Source organism: Ipomoea triloba, chromosome 1 (genome assembly GCF_003576645.1).
Source record: "Ipomoea triloba cultivar NCNSP0323 chromosome 1, ASM357664v1".
Lineage (NCBI taxonomy): Eukaryota > Viridiplantae > Streptophyta > Magnoliopsida > Solanales > Convolvulaceae > Ipomoea > Ipomoea triloba.
The window spans coordinates 37,366,778-37,386,553 of NC_044916.1; the positions used below are offsets into that span (position 1 = coordinate 37,366,778).

General features: G+C 37.4%; 3 protein-coding genes and 4 non-coding genes across 7 annotated transcripts; 1 reads left to right on the top strand and 6 right to left on the bottom strand.

The window, feature by feature from the left end:
• The first annotated feature begins 8,634 nt into the window (after nucleotides 1-8,634).
• LOC116019905 (B-box zinc finger protein 21-like) lies at nucleotides 8,635-10,226 on the top strand. Its single transcript, XM_031260281.1, has 3 exons — nucleotides 8,635-9,015; nucleotides 9,122-9,574; nucleotides 9,681-10,226. The coding sequence occupies exons 1-3, from the start codon at nucleotides 8,830-8,832 to the stop codon at nucleotides 9,966-9,968; spliced, it is 927 nt and encodes a 308-aa protein (XP_031116141.1). The 5' UTR covers nucleotides 8,635-8,829; the 3' UTR covers nucleotides 9,969-10,226.
• Nucleotides 10,227-10,717: 491 nt separating this feature from the next.
• Nucleotides 10,718-14,062, bottom strand: LOC116013724 (SH3 domain-containing protein 2-like). The gene is made up of 10 exons (XM_031253628.1): nucleotides 13,931-14,062; nucleotides 13,408-13,527; nucleotides 13,234-13,303; nucleotides 13,009-13,160; nucleotides 12,701-12,802; nucleotides 12,279-12,479; nucleotides 12,115-12,177; nucleotides 11,866-12,018; nucleotides 11,699-11,773; nucleotides 10,718-11,211 (listed from the first exon to the last, which is right to left on the bottom strand). Exons 1-10 carry the CDS (start codon nucleotides 13,988-13,990, stop codon nucleotides 11,095-11,097), a joined length of 1,113 nt encoding a protein of 370 aa, XP_031109488.1. The 5' UTR covers nucleotides 13,991-14,062; the 3' UTR covers nucleotides 10,718-11,094.
• A 743-nt stretch (nucleotides 14,063-14,805) lies between these two features.
• On the bottom strand, nucleotides 14,806-14,878 carry TRNAE-CUC. Its single transcript has one exon. It is a non-coding gene; the product is annotated as a tRNA-Glu (tRNA).
• A 97-nt stretch (nucleotides 14,879-14,975) lies between these two features.
• TRNAE-CUC lies at nucleotides 14,976-15,048 on the bottom strand. The gene has a single exon. It is a non-coding gene; the product is annotated as a tRNA-Glu (tRNA).
• A 94-nt stretch (nucleotides 15,049-15,142) lies between these two features.
• On the bottom strand, nucleotides 15,143-15,215 carry TRNAE-CUC. Its single transcript has one exon. It is a non-coding gene; the product is annotated as a tRNA-Glu (tRNA).
• Nucleotides 15,216-15,308: 93 nt separating this feature from the next.
• TRNAE-CUC lies at nucleotides 15,309-15,381 on the bottom strand. The gene has a single exon. It is a non-coding gene; the product is annotated as a tRNA-Glu (tRNA).
• Nucleotides 15,382-16,304: 923 nt separating this feature from the next.
• Nucleotides 16,305-19,428, bottom strand: LOC116024362 (uncharacterized TPR repeat-containing protein At1g05150-like). The gene has a single exon (XM_031265257.1). The coding sequence runs from the start codon at nucleotides 19,070-19,072 to the stop codon at nucleotides 16,652-16,654; it is 2,421 nt and encodes an 806-aa protein (XP_031121117.1). The 5' UTR covers nucleotides 19,073-19,428; the 3' UTR covers nucleotides 16,305-16,651.
• Nucleotides 19,429-19,776: the final 348 nt, after the last annotated feature.

A 19,776-nucleotide genomic window follows, 5' to 3' on the forward strand; every position in this document is an offset into this window, starting at 1 on the left:
TCCCCCCCCCCCCCCCCCCCCCCCCCCCCCAATCCGAGCTTCAATTCTCAGGCGTTCTCGAACGGAAATCTGGAAAATGGAAATCTAGCTAAACGCAGAGATCGAATTGAATTCAGATCTACAATGAACGGTGCATTTTACGGAGATCGGTAGCTCTTGTGAAACCCAGGTTGGGCGGGTAGGCTCACTAGGCGGGTGGAGTTTTCTGAATTAGATCGGGGAAAGCCTATACGCCTATTTCAGAAACTATTGAACAGAGTCCCGTACACCCGTTGCTGCCGGTCGCGGATCTACCCGGTAATACGGGTTTTTTTTTATCCTTGGTAAATTTTTCATCTTTTTTACAGCGACTCTTGATAAAAAGAAAACATCGGACCCAGAACGGGCTGGACCGAAGTAATTCTCAATGAAACGTCTGGATAGGCCCAAACCCATAAACTCCTCGGGCAAGCCCAAAACAGTTTGATATTAATAGTATCTCTCACAGAGGAGAAATGGGCTTTTTCAAGAAAGCCCGTAAGCTCACTGTTCTCTGTGGTTTTGTAATGCCGAAGATTTATGAGCCCAATACTTTTTAAACATTGACTTGGATATCATCAGCTCATCTCTGCGGGCCGCCGGTGTAATTATAATATTATTTGAACGGTACGGTAATATAATTCAGAGCCTGTAGAAGTTGATTTTTGAACGCACGCCGGATAATTCCAAACAGGTTTGTCTCCTCCATTTAGCTCAGCCGCCGCGGCGGCCGTAAAAATGAGGTTTGCTAAGAAATATAATAACAAAGGAAACATGAAAACTTCAATTCTTAAAAATGGAAAGAAAGAAAAAAGTTACAATTATTGGCACAGGATTTGAATTCATTCGCAGCCGCCGGCGCCGTTACAATTGCCATACGTATGGAACGGATTAAGGATACATGTTTCGACTCCCCATGTGATAATGGTCTCTCATCAGTCGCCTATTTTGAAAATCCCTTCCCAAACAAATTGGTGAGTGAGTGTATTCTTCGTCGTAATAATAATAATGTTAAATATTTAAAATAATAGGACATTAAGATAAGAGATTTTATTAAGACCCTAACTGCAAATTGTGCATATTGTGGGTACGTGGTGGTGGTGTCGGCTATGAGAGTAATTGGCTGCTCCACTGCTGTAAACACGAAAAATTACATCTATTTTTCATCGACCACACTTTTATTTTTTCCTCTAACCAAACACGTATAATCCAAAAAAATGATTTTCAGAAATTATTTTACAGGTTTCCAAAAACACCCTAACATATGTTTGGACTTATGAATAAAGTGGTCATTTGTCTTTTAGTAATTGTGGGCATAAACCTGTACTCAACCACCCCACAACCACACAGCATTAGTTTCTTAGGTGGCTTAATTTCGTCAAACGTTATTGCAATATTTTGTTGAATAAATATGCAAGTTGACTATTTGGATCCAGCAGTATACTGTTTCTTTCACTTTTAAGGAAAGAAATCTAAAAGGCTCTTTTGTTGTGTTACATAGAAAATGTATAACACGTCCAGCAGTTCGGCCGTATAATTAAGATTTTCTGTATACTTTTTGAAGCAAATTAATAAAGATGTATGATAGTTGACTCTAAAGAAAATTTTTATAGTGCTTATTTATATTCACCGTTAGAGTTCCAAGTCAGTGATTAGTTTTTTTGTAAGATTTTTTTTTCGCAAGTGAGAGAAGGAGGAAAAAGAGGAAAAAGAAAAAGTAAAATATCATTAAATGGTAATGCGAACCCACAAAAAAAAGACTTTAATTTCAGTTACAAGAGATACTTTTCTCCTCTCTCGACTTTTTTATACACAAAAATCTGATAAAAAATCAGTAGTTGCTCTTATCTATATGTTGGACCGTTGAAGTAGCTTAGAGTCAAAGGCTAGTAGTATATATACCTATATATATGTATGGTACACTTGATTGTATATATCATATACTATATGCACGACTGATAGTACTCAGTATAGATCATGGTTGCAGTAGGCGCTAGGCCCTAGTCGGGCAGTAGACTAGCGCCTAAGCGGTCTAGGCGGCGTTTAGGCGGCGACATATAAAAACAAAAAATTAATTCATGTGTGTGGGTGTATGTCATATTTTATATTATATATATATATTATATATATATCACTTACTTCTCTTACTTATATAAATAAATAAATTTAAATATATATAAATATAATAATAAAATTAACAAAACCGACTCGCTCGAGTTAACTCAGCTAACTCTGCCGAGTTGGACGAGTTAACTCGGCCAAATTCGGCCCAGTCGGCCGCCAACGTAACTCGGCCTAGTCGGCTGAGTTAGGCGCTAGTAGGGATGGCAATGGGTCGGATGTGGGTCGGGGAGGGCTACATCCATCACCCGACCCACCTTATATTTTCTCCACCCACCCCCACCCCAACCCGTATCGGGTAGATTTTTTCAAAACCCACCCCCACCCCACTAGATGCGGGTGCCCATCACGGGTATCTACCACTTATCATCTTATTAATTTTGAAAAAAATTAATATTTAAATTACTTACACATAATAAAATAAAAAATTCATTAGTTATACTAAAACAAAAAATAATAAAAATATCCAAATATAATAGCTAAATTGTTAATTTTTAAAAATAAACTTTGTAGTTTAAATATAAAATAGTAAAAACTTATCAAAAGTTATAATAGAAACTTTTATAATAAACTACATACTAGTACTTATTTTACTATTATATATATACATACACACACTGACACACATGGTGGGTCGGGTGGGGTTCTATGCGAGTTTTGTACATAAAACCCGAATCCAACCCGACCCACCGCGGGTTTACTTTTTTTTAAGACCCACCCCGATCCACTACCCACCATCACCAAAAAAAAAAACCCGATCCACGCGGAGTAGATTCAGGTGGATATCCACGGGGCGGATTGAAATTGCCATCCCTAGGCGCTAGGCGGCCTCCTAGGTGGCCGACCACCTAGGCGGACGCCTAGGGAGCTATTCGCCTCGGTCTAAGAGCGCCTAGGCGGGGACTTTTGCAACAGTGGTATAGATCATGGTACCGATACATATCGAAGTTGTTCATTTTCCATGCATGTTAATTATAAGAGATTCATAGTAAATATAATAGGCCATCCCAGTCATAAAAGGTGGCTAGTAGTCAACATTGTTGTGTGGTCAATTGGTCATGCAAAATAATACTAGACGAACGAATTCTTTTGAAGATACTTAAGTTGATCCACGAAATAAGTACTCTAATGAATAATGATCTGACCCCAAATTAAATATCACTCTACTATTGTTAAAAGATCTAATATATCTGCAGAGAATATTCTCTGTATTATGCAATCTGTATGTATATATCTATAGCCATATATATCTACATGCATGTGTCAAAACCCTATTGCCAGTAAACTAAATTATTCTTAAAAGGGAAACACCTGTATTTTGGAGTTTCCTAAACGAGGATTCAGCGGCAGTATCCTTGTACCATAACAGCAAGGTCAGAACTCAGAAATCAAGAACCTATTGATTCTAGTAAAATATTATTATTATCTTGTTGAAATTGTCATGCATGACGTAATTCAGGCAAATAAAAAAATAACAATTTTATTATTAATTAATAATAATAATAATAATAATTATTATTATGATTATTGTTTTGGGAGATGTAATGTGGTAGTACCAGGAAGGCATGAAGCTATCAGCTGAATTTCACGTGGCGATGTCCGGTTTTTATGCATGTTAGTGTTAGCTGCTAGGCTGCTAATAATATGAGCTTATGTGTAATTTAGTACGTAAAAGAAAGGGAAATTAATTAAGGAAGAAAACACCTATTGGGTGCCCATTAATTCACGTCCACGCTAGCGACATTGCCATCATTATTAATTAACTATACCCCACCTTTATATTAATTAATCAATCATTTTCAACCGTCTAAAAAAAGAAAAGAAAAAGAAAAAGAAAAAAAACCTTCATGCATTCACATCATATTTGCTTTGAATTTTAAGTAACTGTAAATTTTAAATCTAATAGATTTGGACTTGAAGATCAAAAGTAGAAAATTTTAGAAAAAGTGACTCCTTCAATATTAACAAATAGCAATGTGTTAATTTGAGTAAGAGTGATAGTTAATCATGATAAGTAAGCAGTAATCATTCTATTAGCATAAAAGTTTACATTCATGTGAATGAGATGGATAGTACGTGTGCAATTCTTAATCTTATTATTTTTTTATAACGTCTGGCAAATAATAGTGAGGATCTTTTACGACTAATATAAACTTCATCTTATTGACCGTAAAAGGTCAATCACAAACTAATTCTCATTCCCAACAAAGTAAAAGTCTAGGACATTCTAGGACATCGATCTTATTTATTTTGATTTTAAAATAAGGTAAGCTCTGGTTAGAATAAATTGTATAGTTATTTGGGAGAAGATTGCATAGTTATATAAAGAGTTAATCATCATTTTGGCCCCTCAATTGTTTTCTAACTATTAATGTAGTCTTTAGTTTTCAATTTAAACCAATTTGATCCTCGAATTGTTAAAAATTTCGTCAATTAGACTCTTCCAAGGACCAGAATGATTATTTTTACATTTTTAAAATTTCGTCAATTTTATCCCTAAAAGAATTTAATTGATGAAATTTTAAACAATCCGATAATCAAATAATTACTTAAAATTAAAAATTATGGACTACATTGACAACTGAGAAACCATTAAGGAATCAAAATAGTAATTTTCCTTTATATAAATATAATAAACGATCACTTTCGAGGATAACATAATAAAATTTGGACTATTTATAACGGGATATCATTGGATTGTGTAGTTATAATATTAATGTCATATAAAAAACTACTTATTTTAATCTTTAATTTTGATCATTGGTCCTAATATTACACCCTGGTCAAATAGCAATGTGAACGTCTTTATAGTTTATCCAGTAGCATGGCGTGTTTATAATCTTTAAAAAAAAAATGGTCAAACCCATAAATTTATATGAAAGATTAATTAGGCTATTGAATTTTTTAAAGTTGTAATTAAACTCATCAACAAATTATTTTTGTGCACGGAAGTCCACAAAACCAGTAAATGACCTATAATAGGCTTTTACTAGGGTTCCAACGAAACTCTGATTATCAATAATGATGATGCTATGGCGATAGGTGATGGTCTCCAGTTGCCTTCTCCATTGAAAAGCAATCAAATGATCGTCCTCTCTGGAAGTGGAGAAGGCAATTGACGACCGACCAGAATATTGCTATCGGTGGTCAAAGTTTAGATTCTACCATTACTTTTTTTTCTTTTTCTTTTTTATCAAGATTCTATCATTACTTTAGTTACTTAAAAATGCATCATCTATATTGTATGGGAATTAAGTAAAAAAACACCATGTATGAATTGTGTATATGTAAATGATTGGATGGCATCAACAACTATGCTTAGCTTATTACTCAACAATAGGTTCAATTAAATAAAAATAAAAATAAATGGAATTCCCAATAAACAATACTTGGATAATTTTGTTGCTAAGCTTTTCGTCGACATCTTCATTAATATATGGGAAGGTGGCCGTAGATTAATGTAAAGCGGTAGTATTATTTGTCTTGACTTTTGATGGTTAGTGTGATTATTTAATCCATTTTAAGGGAAAATATCAATGCAACACGAATATTCCACGCGTGATGTGCATTACCACGTTTTCCCCGTCCCGTATGTTACACAACAATCAATTAATTACCTAGCTAGTACTAATTGCTAATATTTAATTATGATTTAACTAAGAACCGTAATCTAATATATATACCTACTGCTTTTGATTAATTTTATTCTCCCTGCTTTTGATTAATTTTGATGTCATCACGTGTTGTTGTTGTTGTTGTTATTACTCCGTACTATTATTGTTGTTATTTTTTTTTAAAGAATTATTGTTATTGTTGTAACTTGTTGTGTTTAACATTTTTGTCAGTCATTATACCGTGGACCATGGGTCATAGTTGATATTGCAGTTGTGTTAAACCGATACTGCATTTGTGTTGAAAAGATACTGCAGTTGTGTTGAAAGCAAACTGCAGTTGCACGTAACAGAGGCCGTGTCATCCATCTGGAACTGCAGTTTTGTTGAACGGATGAACGACCTCTGTTCCGTGCAACTGCAGTTTCCTTTCAACACAACTGCAGTATCAAATATGATCATGATCCATCATGTATTGTGGACCATGGTCCACAGTATAATTTGCGCATTTTTGTAAGTAAATTCTATTGAGACGATCTCACATAATACTTACTCTTTTATGTATATTCTTTTAGGGTTTTTTTTTTAAAAAATTTAATCATGTTAAACAATGAACATGTAAAATTAATTACTTTTGGTCAATAATAAGCTTAAATTTTAAATTTAAGAGCCTTTCGTCGCTTATGTCTAAGAAACTAGTGGAGAAATCATGATGTATCTCAACAGGTCAGGCCTACAAGCGTTCAAATGTTTACACGTTTGTGTCCGTGATAAGGTTAAATATATACTTTAAAAAAAAAACTTTAATAAGATTCAAACCCTATCACTACTAAATTAAAGTTCGACAAATTATTTGTTGTAGCTTACTTATGAACTCAAAACTATAATATAATTTGCTTTTATACTAGGCAATGCTATTTTGATGGGCAGTAATTAAGAGTACTTCACTTTTAACCCTTGTGTTGGGTTATTATTGACTAAATCAATCAATCAATCCTTTCTTTCCTAACTACAATTAAACCTCACGTGGTTTAATGAATTAATAAATATTTCTCGGTCTAACTACAAATTGATTTTAATAGTTAATTGTATTTATGTTAATCATATAACGGCATGTGTGATTTAGTGGCACCTAGTTGCACCCCACATGAGAGGGGTGGGTTTGAGACTCTGCTTTATTTGGTTGAGAAAGTAGTTATGAACCGATACTACATTGTAACAGAGTCAATATAGAAGTTTTATATATAATTTGTAAAAAAATTTGTCATTTTATTGATTTTAAGAGTATATATGTTATTACTCAGTGGCGAAGGCTTAGATTCTTAAGGTTGAAATTAAAGAAAAAAAAAAGTATAAAACAGCTACTATGTTGTAAAAAATTATGAATAGTATATATTTAAAAGAAATGTAAAACTAAAATCTTGAGTATTAAGTGTCAATATTTTCATGGTGGCACAAATATGTAAGTGACCGGTAGTGGATAGGGTTCAAATCAAACACACACTTGGTACATACCATATTAGAGTATTTATCTTGTCTCAACTAACAATTTAGACAATTAATTGTTTTTGACACATAACTTAGGTGGTTAATAGTTGTATATATTAGATGCTCATGTTTTGACTCAAGAAGCTTGTTCCATGTCAAGCTGAATGAAGTGGTCATCTTCTTCTCCTTTTTTTCTTGATCATGTGTTGCATTTTGATAACATTAATGAATGAACTTTGTGTTTTGTTTTCAAGAAAAAAAAAGTTGTATATATTTATTCTTTTGTATTCAACCTAGCTTAGACTTTTAAGTTTTAATGTTAAATAAAAAGTAATAAGTATTTTATTTCTAAAATTAGTAAAACTTTTTTTTTTTCAATAAGATTCACATTTTTTTAATCGAATATAATATTATATACATTTGATTTATGTAAAATTCGTACCTGCTACTTAAAGATATGCTTAGGATAATGTTAATTTTGGCGTCTTGTGATTCTAATTAAAAAAAAATCAAAATAAGATAAATCAACTTAAGTTTCTTATAGCTAAACTAGTTGATCAAATCAAGAAGGTCAATACCTATGACAATTCCAACCCTTCCTCTCAGGTTCACTTGTAACTATTAAAATGGTAAATAATGCAAGCTGGATTCAAGAGGATCACTGCCCTCAATGCAACAATACTTTTACTCTACTGTAAAAAAAAAAAAAAAAAGGGNTTTTACTCTACTGTAAAAAAAAAAAAAAAAAGGGTATGTAGTTGTGGTTTTAGAGATGTGAAATGACATTGAGCCCCAACCAGCATCTGATGCCCATGACAGCCAAAGCTTTTGTGAGCAAAAATTAGTAAAATATATGCTTGGGGGCCAAACACCCCCATGTTACCCACTTTCCTCTCTCTCACATTATCTCCTTCATCTACCTTCCCATTCTTGATCTACTCCCCACTATTACAACCCAAAAACTACTAATGCAATTGTAAGATTAAAATAATATAAATACCTTGTGAAGGCAAGTGGTATAGTTGTCGGGACTTTTCCCAGTGGAGGACATATACTACATTGTAAGATATTTTTACAATTTTTTAATGATGAATAACCTACAACTATTATTTTGAGAGTGTGCACCACTTCTTAATTGACAAAAGACCACAAGAGATAAATCGGTTTAAATTGTTCATAGCTGACTTCGATAAAAGACCACAAGAGATAAATCAGTTTAGACTGTTGATAGCTGACATGTAATCTTGTGGTTATTAGATGAACAGTTTGACTAGCTTGGAGCCGAATTCGAATAAAGAACCAATATTCTTCCTATCAGGTTTAAAAACAGTATAGTACTGTTACGTTGGATTACAAGGTGTGTTTGGGGATGAATATATTTAGAAAACACAACCATTATTGGTGCAGCAGAGAAGCAGAATAAACTAATCTCCCCATACCTCTTCCAAATAGAAAAGCCACTTTCAATTCCATCCCCCACTACTTATTCTCTCCATTTCTCCCATTTTCAACTCTTCCCCTCCATCCCAAAAGCCCGGACCTTTCTTCTTGGCCGGTGATCCGACGATCATAAACAGCCCGGAGCTCCGAAATGAAGATCCAGTGCGACGTGTGCAGTAAAGACGAAGCGGCTTTCTTCTGCGTTGCAGATGAGGCGGCGCTTTGCCACGCCTGTGACCACAAAGTCCACCATGCCAATAAGCTTGCAAGCAAGCACCAAAGGTTCACTCTTCACCACCCTTCTTCAGAACAGGCCCCTCTCTGTGATATCTGCAAGGTATAAAACTATAAATCCATAAAGATTCAATCTTTCCCAGAAAGTTGTCATTTTTATTTGATTTTTGGTCTGGGTTTAATGTTTTTGTGTGGTTTTATTATGGTAGGAGAGAAGGGCTTTCTTGTTTTGTCAACAAGACAGGGCTATTCTATGCAGAGAGTGTGATGGGCCTATACATAACGCCAACGAGCACACCCAGAAACATGATAGGTTTGTTCTCACTGGGGTGAAGATCTCTGCAACCTCAGCTGTGTATTCTTCATCCCCAGATTCTATGAGTGAATCTGTTCCCAGTTTAAGGTCTCAAGATTCCTCCTCAAACAAGGTTGTTGTGGCTTCACCTACTGTTCCTGCCCCAATTTCAAAACCCACAAACAGTTTTTCAAGTTCAAACCTGGTATCTCCAATGGGAGTAGCAGAAGTTAATGAAAAGAATGGTGGGTTCATGAATGGTGGGGCAGATTGTTTGACTAGTAGCTTATCAGAGTACTTGGAGATGCTACCTGGGTACCATGTTGAAGAGCTTCTCGATTCATCTTATCCTGATGGTTTGTGTAAGGTTAGTATTAATATTTTAATATTAAGAGTGGAATTGGAATTTTTCCATATTGATTCATTTAGAGCACACTTTATGATCTGATTTTTATGTTTGTGATGATTTGTAGATGGGAGGTAATGATGTCTTGCCATTTTGGGATACTGATCTTGAGAGCAACCTCAGTTGTATGTCCTCAGAAAGGGCAGGAATTTGGGTCCCACAAGCCTCTCCTCATCATCATCAATTTCAACACAACCAGACCCAAACTCTCCCCTCTGCAACCATAGCCTTTGGTGCACAGATTGGGTTCAAAGAGCCCAAAGCCAGCAGAAAATGGGCAGATGATAACTCTTTTGCAGTCCCACAGATCAGACCATCTTCCACTACATTCAAGAGATCAAGAAATTTCTGGTAGTGAAGTCAGGAATAGATCAGACTTGAAAATCATTTTCTCTCTAACTTGTTTATTTTTTTTTTTTTTGGTTTTGGGTCTGTTTTGTTTTGTTCTTTATCAAGTCATCATCTGTTAATCTGTTATTCCCCTCCTCAGCTCCCCCCATGTACTTGCCAGAAAGAAAGCAAGGATCTTTTTGTTTGTAAATATGTTTTTGTTCAATCCTATGATTGAACATAACCTGAAATTCAGAGAATGTGTTCCGGAAGTTGAATCCCAGAGACAGACCATCACAAGTCACATCCTAGTTAACATAGTACACTCGAGCAATTGTATGCATGTTTGAACGCTCTGATTTGCCAACAACCCCTTTTTCATTATTTGCCTTTTGGTCTGAGAATAGCTGAATAGGACTGACTGGTTTAGAGTGTGACATTGAAGATGATCAGATAGGGTGGCCAGTCTGGCCATTTGGGTGTGTGTTTGGGTTATGCTTTCTCCAGCTCAAAAATTCCCTTTGTGGGGCAACCATTTTTTCCAATCTTCCCAAACAGATCTCAACTCGAGTCGAGTTGAGTGGAGGGGAATAGTCGAGCCAAGAATCTGTTGAAGAGGAAAGGGACGAACTTTGTCCACCTGCAGATCCCGATCTTGCTGGAGGTCGAGTTTTGTTTTGTTCTCTATAAACATAATTTTTCATTATAATTACTTTAAAAAAATTGACATTTGGTGGATAGATAGATAAGTATTGATTGGGGAGCACTAAAAGATAAGTTAAAATAATGCTTTGGAGCATGTGGCAGCAGTATGCCCATTCTGTTCAAGAATGGAGGCTATCAGAGTTTGATCCTTGTAGCTACAACCTTAAAGAAAACACAAAATAGTATTCAACAAAACCCAGAAAATAAATCTGGCCAAAAAGTACAATGTTGTTGTAGTATAATTCTAAGACTGCCTGTTTTGACTTTTGAAGCCTTTCACACTACTTTAGCATCACATTCAAAGGAAAAGTTTGGGCTGTCATTTGAGTAGGAGAAAGGTGGTGGTGGGGGGGGGGACTGAAACATGGGACACCAGAAATGGAACAAACAAGGTTTGATGGAACATGTTCAAGATAACTGTATGAACGTTGGCTTAAAACCGAGGCTTAAAAAACTTCGGCCACTTTGCTTGCAAGAACGCGTTCTCGTCTTTCCACATACCCGACAGGGAACCAACCCGCTTTCCCTTTGCACTCGCCTTCAGCCCAACCATTATTTAGCACCTTCAATATCAAAGAACCAATCTTCTGTCAAATGGCATTTAGGATTACTATCGACAAAATATTCATAAAGGTAGTGGACAACATGTTGCAAGTTGGAGAAAATGAAAGATAGGTTTGCTCCTTGTGGCCCCTAAAGTGTAGAAACATGATACGTTGCTCTAAAGAAACCCGAATTTTTCATGTTGCCAGGACAAACATCATAGGACGAAGAATAAAACTATCTATCACCCATAATTTTTCATGTTGACAGGACAAACATCATAGGACACAGAATAAAACTATCTATCATCCATTTTAGATTCCTTGGAATGCACTTGAGAGAAAGTGTAGGAAGCAAGTTGCAAGAATGGTATATATACCGACTCACCACACAGTAAGTAACTCGAAGGAGAACAAAACGGAGAGAAAATAGCGGATATAATGACAAGAGAACAATACGAGGAATATACTTAAATCCACCGAATGAACAAGAGCTGATATCACAGACCTTTCGTACAACAATGTAGTCGCCAACTGACAAAGTGAGCTCTACATCTGATTCAGCTCGATAGGGATGCATGACCTGCAGAAAAGAAAAATAAGCAAAAGGACGAAGAGCAAAACAAAATTACTTCTTTAGTGTATCAAGAAAGCAAAAGATAAATTGACAGTTACCTCTCCCAAGAAGTAACTAGCCCCATCTGCTGACGTGTCATACACTTGAGACGAAAATCCACCGCTAGCTTCATTATATGGCGGTGGAGGAGGTGCAGCATTACTCGTGGGTCGATTGGGAACAGTTTCGTTACCGTGACGCTCTGATAACATCTATACATAGCGGTCCAACAAACAATAAATGTGTACTGAACTTTAAGACAGACATCCTTAGCTACAAAAACATACTCCGTACTAAATAGACTATACCTCTGCCTCGAGCTGATCGAGTATCTGAAGAACCCGTTGATGATAACTATATTCCGCCTCAACCTTGAACGAAAAATATAAGAAAAGAGGGGTTTCAACTTTCAAAATTCAAATAACAGTTTCTTAGATTGGCATATGGAAGAAAACTTAGAGGACAGTATTACCATGGCTATGAGTCGCTGAAGGGTCAATCTTTGTTGTTGAGCTTCGACAGCAGCCATTGCAGCAGAAGCTTCTTTCCCCAATTTCCCCATATTTGACTTTAGTTCGTGAAGCTTTGTTTCTGCAGATTCCAACTTGGACATATAATCTGGATTGCCATTAGATTCCCTCGCTTTAGCTTGACGCCTGGAAACTTCAATAGCCTGGACAGGCCGAAAGAAGGTAGGCATAACTACAGAACTTGACAATACTGCAAGTAGTTTGCTGATTACTTAAATTTAAAACAAACAGTACCAATAGCGGAAATCACGTAGGAAAATAGGCCTATCCCAATTAAGAGAACCAATGGAGATCGGTAGAACAAAATGCATTAAGTTAACACACACGATGGACTTCGGAAACTGACTTTTAATCCAAATGTTACCTGGGATTCGGCTTCCTGCCTCACTCTATCGTACCGTTGAGCAAGATGTCGAGCATCCTCCAAAGGAGCTCCCACAACCATTGCTCTTAAAGGCTCAGCAACCTGAAGTGGTGAAAAGAATCAAAACAGATTTACAATCCCGCTCACCAATTTTCACGACAAAAAGCAATTAAGGATAAGAATCTAGTATAAATTATCTAGAAGCTTATGATAAAACAAACAAATAAGAAGGTAACCTAGCAACTATCATGAAAGATTTGAAGGCAAAAATCAGTTCAATAACTGAATAAGATACGCTCAAATTAAACCTGTGTTCCAAATGCCTTGAGTAGATTATCTTGTTCCTTTTCAATTTGAGCCCGAGCTACGCTATAACTTAGTGCAGCTTTGGATAGTGTACTACTGCTGGTACAAGTGTTTTCACCTCCGTATTTTCTGGCATCTTCAGACAACTTAGTACCTGTAAAGAAACTTGGACATTACTATATTAGCAACTGTTTATGATGTTAAATTTCACGATATCAGTAACTCACCAATTTCAATTTGCTTTGATCCAGTGACAATGTAACCTTCCACACCTCGAACAATATCCCTTTGGAAGTGCTGTCATCAGCAAATAGCATAATAAACCAAACAAAAGCGGGAACGAAAAAAAGGAATTAGTAAATTAAAGTAAAACCTAATTCAAGGAGAGAAAATAGCACAACCTTTCCAGCACGAGTCGAAATGTAAAGCTTTTCAAGTCTCTGATGCTGCTGCAGCTCTGCTTCATTAGTGACACCATTGTCTGAGCCTCCAAGCCCACCAGAAAACCTCTTGAACACTTCCTAAAATGAAAATTATGAACATCTAAACCTTTATCCTCAAAATCTATACTTTATTGAGTCATAGAGAGCACTATATTCCATTAAAAATATTAACTTCTTGTTCTTCTTATTCAATCTCACCCCTATTAAGTCTTGTTTAGATATGCTAAAATAACACATTATACACCTTAATCCATCAAAATGGAAGGTTAACCAAAAAGACAGAACCTTTTTTTTCTAATGAAAAATATAAAAGATTCGATTGGAATTAGGAAAAAAACGAAATTTGAACAGAACAATCCATAGCTAAGCTTCTTCCAAATCCAATTCAGGAACTGAAACTAGGGTTCATTGCCTATTCCTATACACATGCTTATAGAAATTACATATATATATATACACACACACACACGATCGCTTGTACCTGTTGTTGTTTAGCAACCTGTTCCCTGAGCTTCGTAGCTTGCTTCCTTATTGCTTCCATTTCATTCCCAAGAAGGAGAGAGAGAGAGAGAGAGAGAGATGAGCTTTTGATTGTGTTTCAAAAATGTCTGAATTTCTGTTGTCATTTTCAAAACTGAGTGGACTGTATACTTGAGATTCAACTGGTCTGAATGATGGTCCCACCCAGTGATGGGCCCTCTCAATATTTGCCATGATTTTTATTTTATTTTCTTTCCTTTTAGAATCAATTTTCAAGATTTATTATGGCACTGAAATATAACAATTACTATTTACTAGTTGATGAGTACAAAATAAATACTTCCATAATAGAAGATTACGAATTTAATTCTTGCCATTATATTATCAACCAATTATTGATGCAGACTATTACTGATTGTAGATTTTTCTCGTTATCAAATTTATAACTTTATAATATTATCAAATGCTACTAGTTGGTATATATTATGAATCAAAGAATGGTAGGGAGTATTTTATATAAAGTAGATGAATCTGGTAGCTGAAGTTTCCAATACAGAAGCGGAAAACAGGGAGGCAGATAGATGATGAAGCATCCTATAATGAGTGGTTATGATTTACCTGTCACGCTGTTAAATAGATCTGGGCAGTTTTTAATTGTAGAGTTGCCAGATTTCTTCAGTTAAGAATCTGCAACAGCTATCTCTAGTCAAACTTGTTACTGATTCAAATAAACTTTCTATGAAGTGGGGTATATTCTCGACAACTGTTGACAATTAGTTTGAAAGTTGCCAACTTTTTATTCAAACATGGTTATTGGCCGGACATGAACTGTTGCATAGAGGGATCTGCTTCGTCGGAAAAGAGCAAACAAAGGGGTTCCGTTGCCGGGAATCGAACCCGGGTCTCTCGGGTGAGAGCCGAGTATCCTAACCAACTAGACTACAACGGAATTACGATGTTGAGTCTTCCCAAATTATAAACATAGTTTTGCCGAACATGAACTGTTGCAGAGAGAGGTCTGCGTCGCCGGAAAAAAGCAAAGGATATTCCGTTGCCGGGAATTGAACCCGGGTCTCTCGGGTGAGAGCCGAGTATTCTGACCAACTAGACTACAACGGAATCACGTTGTTGAGTTTTCCCAAATCGGAAACATATTTTACCGGACATTAACTGTTGCAGAGAGGTCTGGCTCGCCGGAAAAGAGCAAACAAGATTTCGTTGCCGGGATTTGAACCCGGGTCTCTCGGGTGAGAGCCGAGTATCCTGACCAACTAGACTACAACGGAATCATGTTGTCGAGTCCTCCCAAATTTAGAAAATAGTCGCCGGACATTAACTGTTGCAGAGAGGTCTGCCTCGCCGGAAAAGAGCAAAAACAATTCCATTGCCGGGAATCGAACCCGGGTCTCTTGGGTGAGAGCCAAGTATCCTAACCAACTAGACTACAATGGATCACATTGTTTGGAACTTCGCAAGTTCTTTCCAGATTCACGTGCTATTATCCCACATTTATCTTTCTTTCAATGATTTAGAAACTTAACTCTACTACCAAGAGTATGCAAATAGGCGAAATAAATCGTACGAGAAAATTAAACTCGACTAAAAGAATATTGATAATAATTGAACTCACAATATTCAAGTACAATAATAATGTTCTACCTATTTTGTGTGTGTGGGGGCATACATGGTATACCAAAAGACATTAATTTTATAAGAAGTCAATTCTCTAAATATGCTTCAAAAAGTTAATGATGATTGGAAAATGAATAGTCCACACGAGTATTTCAATTGGTTTTTGCTTGATAGATTGTAAGCAATAACGCATGATTGGACCTTGACAATGGTAGCGTGAGAGTTTGACCCTCTTAGACATAGATCCTTCCACCTAATGGGTTACTGAGTTATCTAAATTTATTCCTCTATAGTCCTATCAGGCTAGAGTGTGAGGTTTCCTTGTGAACCCTGAGTGTTTTTCCCTTTTGTGGGCACGACAAGGAAATGATGAAAAGAGAGGTTTGGCAACAGGAAAAGGGTAATGGAGAAGCAAATGCCAACCAATCTGAATTATTAAAGACAGGAGATTACAGATCATGTAATTAAAAGGTTTCCGCAATTGTAGTTAGCTCCACTCACACCAATTCTTTTAATGTAGTAGTAAAAGGACTTTAGCTTTTTATATGATTGTAATTGTCATCTCACCAGCTCATCACCACTGCAACTAACAATCCGTTAACTAATCATAATAAAACACTATTATGCTTCATCATCATCATCATCACTTTACACTTCAAAGAACTTCATCCCCAATTCACATCATGTCTGCAAGAAAATAAAATATGAAAATCCCAGAATGTTTCAGGTTGAAAGATCAGAACTTTGGCACACAGATCAATCATTTTCACTTTTGACAATTAGGTAAAAAAAAAAAAAAAGGTGTTTACACAGGTAAACTTAATGCAGAGTCAAGATCAGAGAAAGGTACATGGTTCAATGGAAAAATGAAAACTTTACACCATCTGAGCATACTAAAGAAACAATTCATGGACCTTCTAAGGAGTTAGAAGAACGAAAAGAACCCACCCTGAAAAGAGCCACAAGTTTTCTACAGTGGGGAAGACAAAGAATGGATTATTGTACAAGAGCATGAATCCGCTGAACTCGAACAGCTAAACACGATGCAGAAAAGAGTACACGAGAGTTCAAAGACGCGAACTTGACTAGCCTAGCTGGTGGTAGTTGTGGCAGTGGGAGAAGAACTTTTCGAGTGCATACCAAACCACATACATTTATCTTTCACTGCATCAGACTCACTTGCGTATTCTTTGAATTTATACTCGTCCTGCTTGCAGGTGGGAGGTACTTTTCCTTCGCTGTAACATTGGCTACACAAGCTGATGTGTGATTTCATTTCCTTGAAGCGTGATCCAATGATAGGGTAGCGGCAAGTTGCACAGCAATGGCTGCCATGACGATTCCTGTCCCCAACTTCGAGCTTCAATAAGGTGTTCATAATACCAAAACCCCAATCAGGATCATCAAACATCACGAGGAACTCTTGGAAAGAGACCAGTGAGTTGTCGACTTCCCCATGAATTTCTAGAAGCTCACTAGCCCCGTGGGAAGGAATGTATATGGCTCTCAACAGCTTGATGTACCTCTGGGCATCAGTTTTCCTAATTTGTGTGCCACCCTCGTTCACAGGCCTCCACAGAAGCACATCATACACTATGCGTTTTCGTTTGTCAGGAGTTCCTCCACATAAAGGGGCAAGAAGAGCCAAAAACATGCCCAAATCCACTCTTCCTGATTCTGAATCATCTAAAACAGAGAGGATTTTCTGGTTTATGGCTTTGACAGCCTCTACAAAAGTTTCTGGCTTCAAGAAACCAAGTAACTTGCGGAGAATTTCCTCTAGTGAAGCCTTGCGTATCGATTTCTCAGGTGCACCGCTCCCTGAATAGGAGACTGGTACATCAGTTTCATTCATTTCCTTCTTTAAGGTTTCAACATCGCAACGTTTCAGTCTAGTAATCCTCTGAAAAACCCTAATATCAAGAGCAGTGGCTAACTCTGGCCGTAACGTAGTTTTCTCACCAACAGTCTTGAATTTTGACGGTTCCACAATGACAAAGGCTTCCTCTGCATTGCCACTCCCATTCCCCTTCAACCGCCTTTTCTGAAGCTGTTTCAAGTGTGCTATAGCATCATGCAATTCCACTCTGTTTGTCATCTTCAACGCTTCCTTCAAAGCCTTCTTAGCATCCTCGTTTTCACCAGCCCCCAACAACGCCACAGCCTTATTCAGCTGTGCCCTCCAGTGGTTCGGCCAAACAGTCAAGACCCTCGTGTACATCTCCGAAGCTCTCTGGTACCTCTGCATATCCATATAAAGTCCACCCAAATTGTACAAAGCATCAATATGGCCAGGTTTCAAATCAATAGCTCTCTGAAACTCCTTAATCGCATTATCATCATCCCCCATGGCATGCAAAGCAGAAGCGAGATCGCAGTGGGCATCAGCATAATCATTTTTCATATAAATAGCCTCCTCAAGTGCCTTAACAGCAGCCTTATACTCACCCACACCGAAAAGTGCACTACCTAATAGCTTAAGAGCCCTAAAATGAGTAGGACACAAAATTGCAGCCTCTCTATAATGCTCACAGGCACTAATCACCATACCCTCACCTTCAAGAGCAATTCCAAGATTCACATGAATTTGAGGAAGCAGATAAGCCCACTGATTCCCACCGGCTTCTGCCGCGTCTAATGCAAGAAGAAACTCTTCTTTCGCCTCCCCGTGCCTCGAGAGAACATACAAACAATTTCCAGCTCTGAAATGAGGTCTCACATCAGCAGGCTGCAATTCACAGGCTCTCTTAAAGCTAACCAATGCCTCCTTAAATAATTGGTGATCATATAAAACCCTACCTAAGGCCATATGGCCATCAAAAGCTTCTTCCCTTGACCTTGCCCCGTCAGCCCTAGACCTCAAAACGCCCAATTCTTTGACAAAAACGGCGTAATCGTGCCCCGATTCGTCCCAAACCACCCGTTTATCGGAAAGCTCGGAGGAAGGCCCTAATTCCCGGGACCAACCCGGGTCGGAGTACACGTCGGAATTGTCATTTTTAAGCTTCCCATCCTTGGACTGCTTAGCTTTGAGGCGTTTTATGAGGATTTCGAGGTCGTCAACGAGTTTCCAAGTATCGTCGAATACTATTCCGTGGTTAGGCGAGGCCGCCCAGGCCGCGGTTCTCTGTTTCTTGTGCGGCTCCATCACTCGCTCATCGGCAATTGACGACGACGCCCCTTCCGAGGCCATCGAAATTCCGTTATCATTTTCCGGCTTGAGTTCGAGGCCCAGCGCGTCGAAGTCACGGTCGACGTCGCCGGCTCCGTCATCGTAAGTGCGTAACAGGCCGTCGAATGTGAGGCCCTTCTCGCCGTCGATGAACTCGCCGTAGGTCCTGAAAACCTCGTCGAGAATGGCATTGATTTGCTCGTCGCTGAACTTGACCCGGGGGTTCACGGCGACCACCAAAGCCGCCATTTCCTCCCGATTCAGACCGCCGTCCCTGTTCACATCGAATTGCTGGAATATTCTCTTCACCTTCTCAGATCTGCTCCCCCTCGTCGACATTTTTTCCTTGCAATTAGGGTTTTGAACAACAATTCAAAACCCCAGATTCCAAAGTCCCGAATTTGGAAACCAAAAATTGATAACAAAGGGAGGTCGAAATACAATTGAAGATTGAATTTTGAACGAGGGTTTTGCAATGGAATTGGAAACAGAGAAGATAGGGTTCGATAAAAATAAAGGATAAAAGATAAAATCTTGGATAAAGAATAGGCTGCGGAAATGGATTCAGTTGGGATGGCAAATCGGGTCAGAAATATGGAAAATCGTAGAGCTCATTTGTAGCATTGGATCCACAGAAGAATATGAAATGATTGTAGTAAGAGAGATAAACAGACGACTCTTTTTTTTCTTTTTTTCATTTTATTTCTGGTGGCTATAATGATGGTTTGATAGGGGTGGTGGGGCATACTTGGATTGGAAGAGCAACTTAGCTGTAACGGATTTTGTTGTTTTTCTTTGTTTGGTTATGGTAATTTATGATCCCACTATTATTTTCTTTTTTATTTTTCTAAACCATTATTTTATTTTTAATAGTCTAATTTATACGGAGTATTTCAAATGAATAGTTAAGTGAATAGAACATAATTTTACCTAAAGAAGGTCACTGATTCTATCCCGAACTCAAATTCTAAACCTGTAACACTGTTTTTAGATACAACGGTCAAATCTCGATTTGTGAAAAGTCTTTGAAGGCTTCCTTATTT